At 34.3% G+C, this 19,713-nt stretch overlaps 1 protein-coding gene across 2 annotated transcripts in view; it reads right to left on the reverse strand.

Moving 5' to 3' along the window:
- LOC132705194 (uncharacterized) overlaps positions 1 to 13,868 on the reverse strand; it is a 361,276-nt gene extending 347,408 nt beyond the window's left edge. For both annotated transcript variants that reach the window (XM_060675650.1, XM_060675651.1), the window contains exon 1: positions 13,436 to 13,868. In XM_060675650.1, coding sequence (XP_060531633.1) covers positions 13,436 to 13,484 — 49 coding nt within the window. In that variant the 5' untranslated portion in view covers positions 13,485 to 13,868. The remainder of the gene's footprint in view (positions 1 to 13,435) is intronic.
- Between the last annotated feature and the right edge of the window lie 5,845 nt (positions 13,869 to 19,713).

Below are 19,713 nucleotides of genomic sequence, written 5' to 3' on the forward strand. Positions count from 1 at the left end.
TGACAGCAGATGGTCGAAGTTTTGGCTTATTGGTCAGCCGAGGGTCCGCCGTCAAACTTTTTATTTATTTTATTGTCGGTTAAAGTTCACCGGCCAGCCGTGCTTCATATTAAGTGATTATCGCAGTGTTGCGTTGAGACGGGCTGTACCAGGTGTTGTCCTGGGGTTGATTAATATTGCAAAGGTGCAACGTAGTTTTCGAATTTGTTTGTGCATTATGATCTGATAACACAATCATTTTATGTTATAATTATATAAATTTTGGTATCGCTGAGCTTGTTTCTCATAAAATAATAAATTTCACGGCAATCATAGGTTAATATAATAATAATATTTACTGAAAAACAGAATCTACAACTAAAAAAAATATATAACAACTACCTAACTACTACAAATCTAAAAAGTCCTGAAAAAATATAGTGAGATGGCAAAGCTACATGACTAGATAATATTTTCTATCTTATTTTACTCTTTTTTCAATCCGAAATTTGATAAATTTATATTAGTTTTCTGTTGGTAAATAAAATACTTTTTCATACACTAGCAAAATGCTTAACGTGCGTAAATATGAGGGAGTGGATGTTTTCAATATCTTCTATGTAAGAAAATATTGTTAAGATTATTTATCTTCTTTGATACTTAAACATATTTTCTATGGTTTTTAATTTTTTTTTTAGTGATTTCAATCTAGAATAGTTAAACAAGGAAAGAAGACCACAAGGTAGGTGGGACTACCGGACTAAAAAAAAGAAAACCGTTGGCCAGCTAGGAAGCTATTGAGCTATCCAAACGAGACAGCAGTCAAACAATACCTGACTAACCCTTTGATCAAAAAGTTCCCGGAATAACCACCGTGTGGCACACCCATTGTCCTGATTTGAATTCTTTTGTTTTTGTTAAGTTGTTATGGCTACCGTTGACATAGCTTCATGGTTAAGTAGCCAAAAATACATCTATCTCTGTATGTGTTGCCAATGGATGGATTTAAATTTGTTACACCCACTGCGCGAACGCTGGAAATGTGGGAAAAGCGGTTCAAGATTGAGTCGTGAGTCAGTCGAAGATGATGAACATTGCTTATAGACATTTTGATTAATGAGCGTGTTGACTTCGCAAAATAGATGATTTGTGAGACTAAATCGGATCTCAGATTCATCATGGGTTTATGAGTACGACAGGCAATCCAGATATTAGGCAAGTTAATGGCGTTCATCAAATAAATTCATTTGGTATGGCTTCATACCAATGAATGCTCTGACCAGGAGGGAGCACAATGGGCCTGCTAAGGCTCCTCTTTGACCTCATTCATTTGCAGATACAGAGGCAGATAGGTGGGACGTAATATGAGGCGCAAGTTTTTTTTCCGTACCTTAAAAGTTGGAATATATAGGTTTAAATGCTTTACATGGTTTTTTGCTAATACTTGATAGCTACTTAAAAATCAGGGGACAGTTTGTTGGGGCAAAATATATAACCTGCATTTTGCTAGTATATTATTCGAACATTTCGTTGATTGATTATTTTACGTAACCAGTGCAGTTAATACTACAGTTTTGGTTAGTTATAATATTTTGAAAATTGAAATGTTTATATAGCATAGTGACTGTTTTTGAATTTAAATGCCACGTTGCCAACCTATTGCGGAATAACCTAATATAATCAGAGAATATTATTCAAATGTTTGCCTTTCGATTTTAGTCAACACTTACTATTTTTTTTTGAAAATAGTTATAATTAATGGAAAAATAGTACTATTGAGTCGTCCTGTAAGTAAATGCAGGTTCGCCAACAATGTATCACAATCTCATGGCAATTTACAATCCAAATTCTAAGATCAGCCACAACATATTCGGTGCCGAACATGAAACACTTCCACTATTTTTGCCACTTCGATGGCGTGAAATTGCCACGACAAATGAGACTTTCAGTTGTTCATACAGTAACGATGCATCTGCTGTTGTCGGGAAGTAGAGAACTGGGAACAGGAAAGCTGAGAGATATTCCTGCTAAAATTCATCTCTTCGATTTTAAGAGAATATCGCTGCAATTAAACACTATATATATATAATAAAATTCACGGCGTTGCAGAAATCAGAAACCATTGCGAGCGATATTCCATCAAGTGTGCATATCAAATCACTTTGAAACGTGAATTTGAATGAAGCAATAACCGTTTAGATCCTGAGATTTAACGTCTATCTGATTTAAAATCTTAACATACCCAAGGCGAGAGAATAAGTTTAAAAAACGTATTTCGGTAATATTATATGAACCGTTTCGTCTGTGAGAGATATTAAAAATATGAGCAATTTTTACTAAAATTAATTGCGATACGCTGTGTGCGCACTTTTCAAAGTGTTTTGTCACTTGAATTTATTAATTTATCATAATAAAACGTTGCTAAATGAATGAATGCTCTATACAAAAATGTTTCAGGCCCATATACTCATGAAAATTAGATATCTAAAAGTAACCTTACTAAGGAAGTAATGCATTTTTGGCGCTAAAAATGATATGATTTATTGATTCAAACGTCAAACAGAGAGTATACAAAGTTAAACTTAGTTCTGTTGGATAAATATTTGCGAAAAACTTTTATATATTTTGTTGAGAGCTGCTTAGAAAGGCACAACTTCTCAAATGCGAAGCTTGCTTTATACCTACATTATGTTTACTATAAGTGATAATCGAAAGCGATCATCGAAAAATTTGGCATTCTGTACCAGCTGAGTAACCTTAACGGAATATATCAGATAACAAAGTTAAAATTGAATTTTGCTATGAGTATATGATTGCCTACAAGAAATTTCGAAGATGTTTGTTTTTTAGTACAAAGAAAGTCTTAACATTTTAATTTTAAACAATTTAGCGCAGTACTAAAATAAATATGTTTTATTTTACTTTTTTAAATTTAAAAAACACAAAACGTCGGTACTTTAAGGATTCACCCAAACCCATAATTTGTTTGAATATGGTATATTACTTTGATAAACGCCATTCTAGTCACCTTCATCATTTCCAAGTGCTTATTAAGCGAAAGGCTCAAGAAGTTTGTCAATGTGTTGCACTTTTTCTACGAGCATTTTTGTTACATTTTTGCAAAAGAGAAAGAATGGCATTCGGTAAGTAAAGTGTCCCTCAGAACTGATAAACGTCAAAATACCATAGCTAAAATATACCGATAACTTGCGATCGCTTCTGCACTCGTGGCCAAAGCACCAAAGAATAATGAAGTTGATGTTTTAAAGTGACACTTTTCACACGCCTGATCGGTGCATAACTGACTCTTTAAAAATAGCGTATTTTACTGTTACTGAAAAAAAGCTATTCGGTTTTGCTTTCATTCACTCTGACCTGCAAAAAAAATCACAGGAATAAAAGATAATAGACTGCATGTATTCAACTAGCTAGACGAATATTGTAATACCTCATGCAGATATGCCAATAAAAAAGGACAAAGATTTGATTACAAATAATATAGCAGCTTTTTAAAACATTTTTTGATTGCAGGAATTTAGGAAGAAGTTTGTTAACTTTTGCTGCTATCTGATATATTTTGGTCTAGACCACAAGTTTTGGGATGTGTTTTCCAGTGGAAGAGTCTAAAGTCTCCTACGACAAGACTGTAATCCAACACATGAAAAAAGAACTAGAACTAAAACTGATTAGAGAAAGTAAGTGTATCCCATAATCGGAAATTTAGTACGTCCACCAATCTTCCTATTTCAGTAAAACATCCTTTCCATAAAAGGCGACCTATGTGAAAAAGCAAGGTGCGCTAACAAACAACACCCTAAAAATTGGAGTAAAAACATAATAATCAACTCATACATTGTAAGTTGGTCTTATTTTGCTACCACCTATGACTAACGAGGAGCACCTATACGCTGCGGCGGTCCTTTGAAAGGCCATCGTTTGAAATATGATATCGCCTGAACGCCATTAAATAAAAAAAGGCTCATGCCCGCAGCGTACCATAAAAAAAGTAATGTATGCAGTAATAAAAACTGTACTTATTAGTCATAAAAATAATGAATTTCAGGAACGAGAAAGTCAGGAAATGAAACATTCTCGTCGAGTTTTTATACCCCAGCGGTTGTCATCTGCACAATTATTAAATGCACCCCACATTAAAAAAAAAGAACGCGTTTCGGGGCATGTTTTCGCTGCACGCGAGTTTCAAAAACTGGGATGAGGGTCGTGAAAAAAAACCATAGAGCACCCTCGGATTTATTTAATTAATTGAAATGACTAAGCGTCTGCAGATGGTCGGATGACCACGTTATGAATGAGAAATAAAAAATTAAAAACACTAAGTTACTTTCCAGTCGTGTTTTGTAATTTAAAAGAATAAGGTGACATAATTACTTGAAAGATCCAAGTTTTCTAACGAAGAAAGCAAAAAATTTTAATCAAAAACTCGGAAGTTGTCTATTATGCAACAAGTTTCATAAACGCCACATTAGCCATGGATCTGAAGATACTTATCAACTTGTGGCATACTATACTTTAGTACTACCATTAGGTTTTGGATATTTTTTTGCAAATCAAAACTAATAATTTCGTGATGTTACGGTTGGAACTGAAAATTTTTAGTGGAGAATGAAATGCGAAGAAAACCCCGTGAAAGCGAAAACTTGATTGTCTGCAGGGAGTGTGAAAGTGTGGACGTTAGACCATCAACGCAATCTACTACTGCTTCACTCGGAGAGCGTACGAGGGTCGAGCCTTTAGTGGAGTTAAGTTTCAGTATCGATGCAAAAGAGTAGATTGTCCTATCCGCGGGGTGTTGTACCTCAAGAGCAACGCTAGGTCCCACGGCAGCTGCAACGCACTTGATCATCCACCTTACAGTCCAGATCGCCATGTGATTTTCACATATTTGGACCTGTCAAAAAATGACTTGGAGGCAAACTATTTGAGATCAACCATTAAGTGGACATATTCGTGCTCAACTCATCCAATTTACAACAACACAATATCATTCCGGACTAAATTCTACCAAAAACATCGGGTCGCTCCCACACCTATGATTACAGTACCGGAAATGTCGTAACTGGCTTGTGACAGTGGGTAAAGCAGCTGACGTCTTAAAGTGTCACTTTCCGCCCTCTTTTTCGGTGTATAATTAGTTATTTTATAAAGTTTCTTTGGCGAAATGACAACCATAAAGAATTTAAAATGCAAATAAACTATTCCAACTTAGATCAATATTATTTATACAAAAACAATTTGGACATCATCATCAAATCTATTACGTGTTGCACTCAGTTTGCTAATAACAGTTAACAGTCAGTGCGGCTAAATTGTTGGTTTAACCTCAAAGCAGTTTTGGAGTCTAGCGCGTCTCTGTTGTTCGTTTCCTCCACGCTCTAAGTCGGTCCATGCAAAAGACGCATCGCCCACAGCGGCGTATGTGCAATATGATAGCAAAGACAGGGACTAGAATTATCTATGGGAAAATCCCCGGGGGTTCTCCTTTTAACCTTTTGTCTGAGGAAAATTTTGGCCGTGCGCTCCTTGAATGTGAATTAGACTAAATTTGTGGCAAGGCATCCACAGAACAGATCAAAAACTGGTAATTTATTATATTATCGTACAAGAAATGTTCATGACAGATGAAACTTCAATTGATTGCCAGGCTATTTTAGCTCGGTGGTTTAGGATAAAATGTGTCGCGACCCCATAATAGTGAAATATTTACTTAAACTGAGAAAGTTTGTAATTGTTACAAATAGAACAAGTTTTTTTTTCCAAAAAGGGTTCTACATTAATTCAAATTTATGAAATGAACCTGATTTAGATAAAACCCACCATAATTAAGCGTTTGTAAGGCATAATCATTTTATTGAAATTTCATTCAAAGTTTTTAATCGAAAAGTGTTATAGATTCGGGTGGGAGTGTGAAATTAAACGAAATGCATTTTTTTAAACCTGGGAACGTAAATTTGGAAAAAGTGTAAATTGCAAACTCTTACGCGTGATGACACTGGGCTCAGATGCAAGCAATTTTTTTTGTGAAACAGTTATTAAATATTAAAGTAGTGAAAAGTATGCAGAAAACAATTTTTTCCTGTAGAATAATTTTTTCCTTTTTTAAGATTAAGGTCAACATAAAGGCCATTAAAAATTATGGCATCGCCTCAATTGAAACAATAAGATAAACAAATGCATTACACAAATAATTATGAAATTAGCTTTGATTTGCTTTAATAAAAAATAAATATTTTCGATATTTAATCTCATTAGGTGCTCAAAAATACTAAAGCGAAACTTTTAACAATAAATCGAAACTATTTATTGCACTTTTACCTTGACTGCAACTCAGCATTACTAGCGTATACGTATTCTCCTCGATCTTCTTATAATGACGGAGTGTAGAAGCTCCGTAAAAAGCGGATAAATATTTGCGTGTCCAATAAGACCTATCAGATCGTTTATGTCCCGTCGGCCTGTTAGAAAATATAGAAAAATAACATTGACGTTACGTCGATATTGGTAAAACTCATATCTATACTTATTTTGGTTTTATTTTCTAAACTCCAGAAAACACAATATCGACTAAAGTGTTACTCTTCAGCTACACCGTCTACGCTTCAAACCGCACGCGTACAGATAAGCTACATTCCTATCGAAGCATAATATTGAATGCGATAGAATAACTACAGAAAAACGGATAAGACTTTTTCTGTACAAACTAATAACTATTAGACTCATTTATTTGTCATTTTACTTTTCTATCCAGTTTCTTTTAGCATTTTTTCATGTAATACTGTGACAACACCACTATTTACAGACATTGTTTATTATTTAATATTTTTTCAACATAAAATTAGACCAAGTTCATTAAAGTTTATAATTTAATTTCAAATAGTTCAGAATTACTGCCGAAAAAGAAATTTTGGTTTATTTTTCAGAAATTCTTAGTTGTTTTTAGAAATTCCGACTTATACCTCAAAAATTTGACTTATTAAATGAAAAACTATATTCTACTTCTGCTGACCTTTCTCAGCGCTTTCGTTTTTTTTTTTACATTTTTTCCACCTAAAATGTGCATGCATTAAATAATCTAATTTTATTAGTAAAGCTCGTTTCTCATTTGGCACCTTTTCATAAAATTGCTGTCGGTCATGCGCATGCGTGCTTCAATGAGTTGATGCAATTGTTATTGCTTTGTTCAGGCGTCATTACTATACACAATAAAACTATTTCTAGATTTTTTCTGTTTTTGCTATTATTCTATTATTATCATCTTCATCATTCTGTACTTATTCGAACCTAAAGTGAAAATCAGAGAAGAAATTCGAATTTCCCAATAGTTCTGGAGTTGCAGTACATTACAAAGTTGCCAAGTGAGAAACGGCCTTAAACTCCGTTTTGAACCACCAATCACCTCTGATTTTGATCTTTTTGTGAAAATAAGTTTAAATAACTTAAATAATTTTTAAATAATTTATCAAAAAAATGATAAGGAGGTCCCGAAGTGTTAACAAAGCAGTTCACGCAATATCAAGTCGTTTACAGGACTCCAAACTCGACTCTCCATCTTTTCAAATTTTTTTCCCAAAGAAGTAGCTGCCGCATAGACCAAGCATGGCGGACAAATGTCTGAGAATCCGACATTGGCAAAGAAAAAATCGAACTTATTGGGTATCCCGTTTCTTCTGCCGTTCAGCTGAGAAACAATCAGATCATTTTTTTTAAAGAAATGCATAATAGAAGATTTCCTAAAAATACGTACCAATTAAACAAGATTAAGGTATGAAATTAAACCTTTCTGCAAATAGCTGAGCAAACAATTTATGGTTCGATAGACATTGTTATATATACTACACATTTACCGCAGATTATTTGCTATTAATTAGACGGTGTGACGAACATTATTCCTAGCGTATCGCCGTAGGAATTTCTAGACGTAAATTTGACCTAGTCTCTCTCAATGGCACCAAAGCATGCAGTAGCTGTGGACATGCGACGGGCACGTACGTATTATCTTGTAATACAGTACACCGGTACATCCTATTGCCTTTTGTTTATAAAAAATTCATCCAGTCGCAACCGCTTGGAATATGGTTCCCATCCATTATATTTATTAAAGCGACAATAAAAAAGGGTAATAAAAATGAATATATAAGTCTGACGATTTATCGATTGGACGCAAGGTTTTCCTGTGTTTATCGAAATTCGAAATAACCACCGGACCTCCAAGAACCGATTCGTTTTATTGATTGAAATTTAATTTCGAAAATTCAGACTTTTGTCGAGGGAAAGTAATGGTTTTGATCACGACGTTGACTAATAGTTCTGGCGAATATTCAAATGACTTTTTTCCTGAACGTCAATCACTCATATTATTTTTTTTAAACTACTTATTTTCGGTTAAAGTAATCAATTTTTGGCAATATAACTTTTTAAACCCGTGTCACACAATGCTTTAAACATGAAAACCAAACCAACCAAAACAAGTCATCCCCCTCAGAAACCTATAAATAGCTTGATAAAGCTGAGTAATCCAGGGAACTAAAATAGTTGAAACTGGAACTAGCTACTTCACCCGAGGCCACGCACGAGACTATACCTTCCTCTTTCTCCGCACCTATATTGCTGCTATTAAGAATCGGAATCCGTAAACGTTGGCTTTTGTTTTTTGTCGATTGGCTTGTAGCTGTTAGATGTTGAGTGCGCCCAATAATATTCAGTGAATTTCGGGAATTGGTTTGATAAACTTTAGTTATTCTCATCACTTTTCTGCATAACTTGACAAAGAATATTGGGCAAATATTAAAACAATATTTCATTTGCGGGAGCTAGTGTCTTATGTGACTGATGAGATCAATGAGAACAATAAATGTATCGCTGTGTTTCTGGACTTGGCCAAGGCGTTCGACACAGTGCCGCACATGAAACTATTGGATGTTCTTGAACGCAATGGAATTAGAGGCACTGTGTTGAAGGTTTTTAGAAGCTATCTGGCACGTAGGGTGCAAAAAACAAGAATTCTAGATGCAATAAGCGAACCGGAAATTATAAATATAGGCATACCGCAGGGCACAGTACTGGGACCGACACTCTTCGATCTGTATATTAAGGGAAGAGTTGTCTCATACGCCGATGATACTGTTTTGCTCTTTAGCAGCGATAGCTGGGATGGGGTGAGAGCCCAGGCAACCGGCGAACTTCACAGGGTAAAAGAATGGTTAGACTGCAGCAGACTCTATTTGAATGTAGATAAAACTAACTTATGACTTTTTCAAAAACTATTGTTGATCGTCCTACTTTTAAAAGTATACGTGTTGAAAATTTAAATGAACAAATTTTTCAAGCAAAAACTGTAAAATACTTGTGTATTTATATTGATACAAATTTGAAGTGGGAGAGTCACATTAACTTCTTAACAAAAAAGTTAAGATATTTAATATTCAAATTTTATTCACCAAGGCAATATCTAACTGACCAACTTCTGTTGATACTATACTATAGTTTCGGTATGTCTGAGGGGGTCTGTACAGTACTACGTTAAGACAATTGAATGTGGTTCAGAATAGAATCCTTAAAGTGATTTACAAAAAACGTCACTTATATCCAACAAATGTTCTCTATAGGGAAAAGGTTTGTGATGTTCGATCGTTATACATTTATATGGTTTGTTGTTATATTTGTCAGAATAAAGTCTTTTTAAACCCAGTCAATCATCTGTATACCACTAGAACAAGACAGGTGCCGATGCCTAAAAGTGAATTGTATAAAAATAATTTTCATATTTAGGACCTACATTATACAATAGCCTCCCATTAAAAATAAGACTGATGAATAAAATAGGTAGATTTAAAAATGAAACCCGTAAATTTATATTTGGAAATAGGGAACTTTATTGTGCGTTGTTTTGAACTGTGGTTTGTTTTGTTTTCATTATTTTGTTGGATTAGTTGGGCGGGGACTGAAGTGCATTACGTTATGTTAGTTTATATAATAGAGTAAGGGGGTAGTGCAACCAAAAATGGAGTGTATGTAAAACTTCCTGGGCTTGGAATTTATTTGTACTTGTTAACCTAGCATGTTAATTAAATAAATAAATAAATTTATTAATTCTTGTGCTGGTCTGGTGTCCTGCATACATGAGTTCAAATTTACTTCGCTTTAAAACTTGCCAATCAGGATTTTAAAAACTTTTTCATATTACGAGGAAATATTGGTAAATAATAGCTAACATGAGGAAATACAAGGAAGCGTGGGGAAATACGAAGAAATATTGGGAAATATATTTTGAGATATAGGAAGTAAAGCGACAATCTAATAATATTGGATTATATATAACTTTACTACACCAACCTGAAATTGAAAAGCCCAATAATGGTTAGTTTTTTCTATGCAATATGAAGAACTATTTCCATAATTTTTTTATGAATTCGTAAAAATCTATGTGAATTTTAAAACCTGTGACTAAACGATACAGACAAAAACTTGAAGCAAGTAAATTTCCAAATAAATGATAAACTTTTGTTTGATACATCTACGAAAAATTGGAAAAAATACTATTTTTAGCGAAATTTCTTAATAAATTTTTACATTTTAGGGATTTCTATAAAATTCTAATTTGAAATTATACGGGGCGGCCAATCGAAAAGTGTCCCTACGTTGAAAGAACTTTTGGACAAAATGCAAAAAAAAGTTTCCTTAGAAAGACACAATTTGTTCCACCTCCTTTTACCTCTTGCTCAAGAAGCCACCACCCCTTAAAATTGTTATACGATAAGAGGAGTTGAGTGAGAACTCTATTTTAGTGTTTGATTGTTTAAAATTGGTGAATAACTACGTTTTCAGAATATTGACAATTTACTTTTATCAAGTTCACCACCTTTACCAAATCCATCATCATCAACATCTTACGACCCCCTAGTTTACCTTTTAATATGCTTTCATGTTGATGCTATCTAAGAATATTAAATTTTGGCAGAAATGTAAAAAACAAGAAATTTTCAAATAAAACTAAAGTTATGCTTAGATGTGAACCTATTCAAAAGTAAAAACGTCAAAATAAACATCAGATCGCTCACAAAATCGTGCCTATAATGTACGGGAAACGCTCGAAGTGGCTCGCGAATAAAGAAGCTGACGTCTTAAACTGACACTTTGCGTACGTTTAATCAGTACACAATTAGGTATTTTAGAATAGTGTACATACACATAAACGACTTTGAAACCTTTATCCAGGAGAACTTTTCGTAGTATTGAGAAACAAAAACATAACATACCGCATCTAGAAGCTTAAATGTGCAAATGCTGTAATTTTCTTTATCAACTGCATTTATTTAACCATAATTTGTTTTGTTAATAAACGAAACATATATATTGTTGCCACATTTATTTTTTTATTTTTTTTTATTTCATTTATTTTATATTTATATTATACTTAGTTTATCTATGCATTATTTTTTCTAAAATCATTCACATATTATTAAAAGATACAATAATAAAAATAAGATTTTTTTTATACTTATAGTTTATATAACGCATTAATAGTATATTATGCAACAAGTACGGTAAACGGTATTTGAGCCACGAGTTTATTTGGCACTATCGGAACGAGTGTTTAATAAACGAGTGACTTAAAAAAAATTTTACTCCCTTCTGTAAAATACCGAATTATACACCGATCTAGCTTGCAGGAAGCGCCAATTTACCACGTGAGTTTCTTATTACACAGATCCGAGCCACTTCGGACATTTGCTGAATATTAACCCACGGGTTAGAAAGCAATCGGACGTTTTCGAAGATTTTACCGAACAGGTTGAATTTTGATGTTTGTCAATTCTGACGATAATGTCAGTGTCAGTATTCAGTGTTGTTTTGCGAAAATGTACCCAAAGACTAACGGTCGTAGAAAAAGTATAGTATGCAAGACGTTCGGTAAACTTTTTAAGTCATTTATTAAACACTCGCTCCGCTCGTGTCAAATAAACTCGTGAGTCAAATTCCGTTTACCGCACTTGATGCATAATATACTATTTTGTACGACCGTTAGTTTTTGGGCCAATTTTTGCAAAACAACCGGAATTCATTCGCTGGCAACACCGACAGACTTGACAAACGTCAAAATTCAAGCGATGTGGTAAAATCTCCGTTTGCCCGTAAATCTTGCGGTAATATACCGGAAATGTCCGAAGGGACTCGGATCCGTGGCCCAAGAAACCCACGTGGTGAAGTGACGCTATCCGTATGCTAGATGAGTGTATAATTAGGTATTTTACAGAAGGCAGTATAAAAAATTATTTAATGACATAATGAAACAACATTTTAGTTTAGGTCAGTTTTTTTATATAAAAAACAAGGCTTAAAATATTGCATAAAAAATACCATATATACTAGAAAATTTGAAATATTTCACTTTACCCTCCAAACCGTTTGTAGACGCATCGTATCCGAGTCGTATGCGAGGTTTGAAATAGACCTTGTACTGTCAAGAAAAAAATCCGCGCCTCGTAAATAAATACGCTGCCTCATAAATACATACGCTTATTACATTCTTCCAAAATCCATTAATTCAGTGAGTAAATAAATACATTTCAAAGTTGTTATGTGGAACGTAGTGACCACTGTCAAAAGAAATAATTACTGATAGCCTTTCGGTAAATACTTAAAACCATATTACATCGACCGACGATAACGATAACGGTGTCGGCTAACAACAATTCACTAATATTGACCCTTAATATTTTATTAACCATGTACCTGGTCACCGTGTTTTACATGAACCTGAACTGAAAAATACTTGATTTAATATAATAATATTTTAAAGACCGCATTGCGACTTAAATAACTTTTTGCTTTAGATTAATTCTATTTATTCAGAATTTATATAGAAATAATATATGCTACTATGAATATGAATGAACTAAACTTGCCTTGGAAATGGTAGACTGGTCAAATGAGCCAGAAATTTTGAAAATTTTTGCAAAACATTTTGTTATTATTTACACTCTTCATATGTTGTGAAATTTTTCGGTAAAATATTGTATAACACGCCGTGTTCATCATATTTTTTAAATGGAGGTTTGAGAGGTCCTCCGTTGTCGCATATCGAGGGCTTAAAAAAAATTGCAGTTTGCGGAAAAAGGCCAATCGATTATCTTTAAAAATGAAGTTTTTGCCGATTGGTACATTATACTCAGATAAAAATATATTTGAAATCCGGGCAAAGTACTATTACAAAGACATATGACACGGACGAAATCATTTTAATTAATTTAATCACGATCTTTTTTCTCTTTTATAATAAACTCTCTGTGAGGGCGTACAATGTAAAGAAAAACTCTTCAATGATTACTTTAGTTTAATAAAAAATTTCGTTTTTAAATTAGTTGCACAGATGTCAAAAGTATATATGAGCGTTTTTTTTTAATTTAAAAAAAAAAGAAGCAAAGCAATCATATCTGACCTTGTATTGTGAATAATCCAAGAATAAGCAACATCCTATTGACCCCCATGCCAAGATCTCAAACTCCAAGTCTGTTAATTTAGTGCACTATAATCCAAAACACCAAAAAAAAAATCACAAAAATATCATCCGGCAATTATTCTACAACACTATCGCGTTTTCGCTCCGAGTAATTTGTCACGGGTAAGTTTCTGTCATCGCACCAAAAAGCTACTTTTAATAACACAACAAAAATCCCCAAATACAGCCAAACGCTCGAAAATCCGGCGCTCCGACTTTTCACGTCAAATTTAATGAACGCGAAAAAATCGGACACGTTGTGTCGCAAAACGCGGCGAAAACTCGCGATGTTTTCGCAAAAGCTCGCCGAACGGCGCGAAATCGAAGCTTTCGTCAGAGCAGCGTCACGACGGCGAAGCGCACACTAGCGTCGCGCAAAGTTTACCTCCCACTAGCGACGCCCGTTCGTCGATTTCCGTCGACGCTCGTACCATTTCGGCACTCTGCACTATGCACTGCATGTTTTGCAATTAATATATTATCATTAAGTGTTTTAATTATTAAGCCGACAGCACGCGTTGGGATAGGTTAGGTGACTCACGCCGTATCGTGTGGCTTTCCGGACCGAGTATGCGGTACGGTTTTGTTATTATTATCGGCTTGTGCCCCCGCTTGCGAGCAGTGTGTTAAAAATCGCCACCTGCCTTTTTCAAACATGTCTGACAAATATCGGCCCTGGCGTGTGTGCTTACACATAATCACCGAGATAAAAGTAAAGGTGGTATTACATACAGTGACTCCAGTCGCTATAACAAAAACTAACTGGTCTGAATGTCTCTTTATTTATTTGGCAAAAGACAAGTTGTTGAAAATAAGTTAGCAAAGAGCCTTCTAAAAAAGTGTTAATTACTTTTTGTCTTACATATGCCTTAGTTAGCAATAACGAATTAATTAAATTATATGCAATCTAACGTCACTGCTGAAATGATGAAAAAATAATAACCGGGATCAAAATTAATCAGTAGGAAATTTATCATCTATTACTGCAATTGTTTTTTGATTAGTTTGACATATTAAAACACGTTTTCGTAAAACGTTTTTTTTTAATGGGTCGTCGGAATACAATTTCTGAGAGAAATTTAATTATTACTCATCACAGAAATGGATACAGCCAAAGAGACACAACCAAAATGATAAATAAATGTCCGTCAACTGTTCAGCATATCATTGAGCTTTAACTGCAATGAAAATTGGGTCGAGAATAAGTCAAGGAAAGATGGATTGTAAGAAAGGTATCGTATTATGAAAAAAAAAGTCCTCCAAAGATGTGTGTCGAGTTGGAAAGACTGTTTGGAAAAAAGTCGAAACAATTCATCAGCCGAAGAAATAGACGCGTGAGATTGGCATTTGCTAGAGAGCATATCGATAAAGGTTTGAACTTCTGGAATTCAGTAATATTTGCCGATGAGACCAAAATAAACTTATTTAAATCCGATGGAAAAATATCAGTAGGGAGAAAGCCTAAGGAAGAATTAAAATTGAAAAATTGCTAGTGCCCAAAAATTAAATTTGGGTAACAGTTATCGGTTCTATTATGCCAATGATCCAAAGCACACGTCATTTCGGGTCCGCAGTTGGTTGCTTCATAAATGCCCAAATGTTATTAAGACATCAGCCTAGTTACCAGACTTAAATGTAAAATTTGTGGTTGACATAAAAAAAGAAAGTAAATAGTGCCGCAATGTCTAAAAAGAATGAATTAAAAGTAAAAATTACTGCAGTATGGAACACAATTCTCCGGAGTATACTAGAAAATTAGTTGAATCAATACTCAGAAGACTACAAGCTGTTATCGATTAGATGAGGGAGGCCCGATTAAATATTAGCAGGAGTATATTTTGTTTTGCGTCATTTAAGCTGTGACGTTCATATTTTATATAATCTAATTAATTCTATATTGTTAACTAAGTAAGGCATATTTAAGACAAAAAGTAATTCACACTTTTTAAGAAGGCTCTTTACTAACTTAATTGCAATAAGTTTTTTTTTTTCAAATAAATAATGAGACATTCAGACCAGTTAATTTTTGTTATAGCGACTGCATCATTTAAGCTGTCAGTCACTGTACATGACTTGTTACGCAGCACATGTCAGCGACTAACCAGCCATTGGAAAATTTCCCAAAAACACATAAAAAACTGGTTATTTAAATACTCGACAAGTCATAAAATACATTAAAAAAATGAGCAGCGTGAACTGAAACAAGTTACGACATTTTAATTATTGAAAGGAACAATTCAGTACTTTGCACTATGGCAGGCTATGGCATTATTTATGAGTTCTCAAACATAGAGAAATTCGTTTGCCCGAAGGTGGTAGACAACGTTTCAGTACAAATAGTAACAGATTGTCAAACTTCCATTGTCGTTATTTTATTTCAAATTACACAACGTCTCAGGCAGTTGCATCAATGATCGTTATCAAACGTAGACTGTCTAAACTACACGTTATTCCCGCAAAGTTCAAATTTTCGCGCAGATATCTCAAAGTTCCCCTCTGCCCCCTTCCGTTTAGTCGCAATTATTTTTTGTTAATTTTTGACCCTCCCACAAAAATTGTTTTTCTTTAGACCACTGTCTATTAAACACCGTCTAACAAACTTGGTGCATAATTTAAGAATCAAACGACTTACTTTAAGGAAGTCCAATGCAAAATTCATTCATTCATGGTGTGTGTCAACTTTTTCAGTTCGGAGATGATATAGCCTTGGTTTGCAGTCAACAGAACATTATGCAAGTGATTCATATGCTTAATACATCTTTGAATATATTAGTGGCTTACAGACTTTTGATCTTACTGTGAACCCACGGAAATGTTCTACAATCCTATTCTCAAAAAGAAAAATAATGGCCCCGCCTCAGGCTTTTAATATCCTTAATGAATCCATTCCTTGGAAGAATCAATTAACTTATCTTGGATTCACCTTTGACTCTAAAGCGTCTTGGGCAGCACAAATTACCAAATGGCTGAAAGAGCGGCAACAGATATTAATATGTTGAAGGCTCTGACTAGAACTTGGTGGGGCGGTCACCCCAAAGCACATATCAGATCTCACCTCGATTATGGTTCCATCATTTTAGGTAATTGTTACAAGAGGGACATTAGGAAACTGGACAGGGTCCAATTTCAAGCTATCAAGGTAGCCCTAGGGATAATGAATCCTCTCCTATAAACGCCTCACTTACAGAAGTCGGGAAAGTAATTCGGAGATTAAAAGAATCTACTTGGCAACTAGATTCCTAACTAGACCTACAGCTTTGAAGAATTCGGTGGTGTATAACAGATACAAGAATTATATGGGTGCTCCCAAGAAAATTTCGGCCACTTTCTGCATAAGTCCATCACTGGTGGAAGCCTTTGACCAGATGTCTGTTTTTAAAAATTATATGTATATCTGATTCCTGGCCTATAATGACTATAACAAGATTATTAGACTATAGCGATTCGGAATTAAAGAAAGGAAATAACAACGAGGTTCTCTTGTGGATTTCTCCTAAAGTGGATACCAGATCAGTGTGGTACGGCTACTAACCCTGAATCATTTCTAAAATTGTTTTGCTTAACACAAGCAGTACTAAAGTGTAAAAGACATAATCTCTCCATGATACTGAGAATGCATTTACTGCGCTACAGTTTGGATCTTTTTTCTACGACACATACATAAAACATTCAGTGTTAGTTTAGAAGAAAAACAGTCCAAAGATGTGGACAATTCTAATGAAAGTAACCGAACTCAATTCAAATTTTAACATTATCATGTATATTAATGAAGCGATTCAATCTCTAGTAATCTGATTTAGGTGTTCATATTTCACTTCTCCCATTCGATTCAAGTTTTTTCATCCACTAACCCCCACTTTGCATTATTTTCTTTCTAAATAGCTATGTCTACACACTTGCCGTAAAAATACCGCATCCAAATTTATTGATGATCTGTCAGCGGTCATGTTGATTTTCAATTTGCTTTTCATAGTTGATTAATAAGTTCCTGTATTGTCGGTATTGTCTAGTATCTATATGCTGTAGTATTTTCCAATGAAACAGTATTTCGTAATTGCCGCAAGGATTTTAAGCAGGAAAAGGCAGCCCAAAGTTCTCAAACTCTTATGTGCTCTTTAGATTTAGACTATGACCCAAAATCGTGACTTTTTCTCTCTTAGCGAATGCTCCCCAACGAGTTGAGACAGCGTCAATGAATATTTCAATATTTTACTGTGTACTCACAATTTTGTTCTAGTTGCGCCCTTCTTCAGACAAAGACATTTATGTCTTTGAAACGGCTTGATGCGGTAGGACAAATGATTTGGTAAAGTCTTTATTTTGACAGTGACTTTTTTTAATAATTGATATAAAAGACTTGGAGTTTTAACGGTTTCATCCACTGGTAAAGACAACGACAAATCAATGGAATTAAAAATAATACATCAATATTACCACTTCTGAGAAGGCGTTGTTTGAAGGCTCTTCTAATCTTCTAATCGACAAGATAAATGATTATCGGTATACATTGAAGTATTAAATAGGTGGTTCCGACCAAAACAAAGACATAGACATAAAAATAAATCTAGAGAATCCGTCAGGTTGTCGACGAATAGCAAAAAAGGGAATAAAAACTCTCCTTTTTTTTACATATACGTATTGCCTTTTTATGCAATAATTCAGTTATAACATCCTGCAATATTGTCTGGCACCGGCAATACCTTAAGCTTTATATTTTTTTTTCACCGTTGGTGTGAAAATAATGTATTTTAAAATTCTTAACAGCGATAAGGATAAGCGAACTGTTTGTAATTTTGGTCCATTGTAAAGTGAAGTGCCCACTATTCTACGTACCTGTACGAACTCCAATGTCTTTTCCGAGTTCTTTCTTCGTCTGTTGGGGTTGCTTGAATTTTTTTTAGAAACTTCAGTCTTTTACTTGACTAGTCTATTTCCTATGCTACGCAGAAATTTTCCTCTAAAATATTTGCAAATAAAACCGCGCTAGGCGCTACTTTTCGCGCAGAATGACAGTAAGACCTATAATCCTGTCGTCACCTACATCAGTCAGAAGTAGTAGTAACTTCCGACCCATCCGCAAGCCCAAAAGTATTTTGAAGTTTAGCTAAAAAACTGTTTTTTTTCTCCATTGACATCACGCTTAAAACATCAAGATTCACCTGAAGTAGTTGTAACAAAGCAGCCTTTTCAGGCTGTCTTTGTCTATTCCTTCCGAAATATACGATGCCCATCGTGCCCCATTTTCGATTGATTTTTTACTGAATTCTGAATTAAATGGCACTATTAGCAGTACAGCTGAAATACTGCTACAGGGTTAGTTCATTTTAGTCTGCTAATGCTCTTCCTAAGCACTTTATGGTACGTCTATATACTAAGCATATGTTAAATTGAAATTATTTCAATAAAACAATCGAAAACTGCTGACTCTAAGCTCTTGTTTATGTCCAAACCAGCGCGTAAACTGCAAAGCTTACCAAATATTAGAAATGTAAACCCAGGAAAACATGAAGAAGTTAGACGCTTGTAAAAAGGGAGTTGTCAGAGCTTAAAGATAAGTGGCGAAAGTCCAAATATAGATCGTTAGCCAACGAGCCCGAGAACTAAGTTTGTAAACCATCACAGGATAAGGTCGAGGACCAAATGGCTGCTGATAAGCATTTGTTTGCAATAAGCAAATAGTATAGTATTTTGCCTCCCTTGTAGTATCGACTATTCAGACATCCAGTGGCGGAGTATCCATTGGTCTCTGAAAATTGAAAGAAACAGAAAGATAATAGAAATTTTAGTTTTTTTATATGGCATTATTGCATAAACAGTCAGTCAAAAAAGTCTCCGTACACCTAGTATTTTTTGTCAGTTTTCTTCTGTCTCTTACATTTAATGAGAAATATATTTCAAGTAAATATCGGCAATCTCATTAAGAGTAATAAAAATTTTAAATAATCATTTGACACACTTTATTTAAACGATTAAAAATAATGCAGTTTTAGAAGCAAGAAACTATGTGAAATCGGTCTTCGTACACTATTATGTCTTATGACAAATTGAAAAGTTTCTTAAATTATAATATTTTACACAATTGCCATTTGCTTTAATAATGGCACTAAGTCTTTTTGGAAAACTTAAAACAGGCTTTCTTGTAACTTCTGACGATATGTTTTCCCACTCTTCTCTTATCCTATTTTTGATTTCTTCTTTACACGTAAATTGATGTTTTT

This window comes from Cylas formicarius, unplaced genomic scaffold (genome assembly GCF_029955315.1).
Source record: "Cylas formicarius isolate icCylForm1 unplaced genomic scaffold, icCylForm1.1 PGA_scaffold_7__23_contigs__length_41026272, whole genome shotgun sequence".
Lineage (NCBI taxonomy): Eukaryota > Metazoa > Arthropoda > Insecta > Coleoptera > Brentidae > Cylas > Cylas formicarius.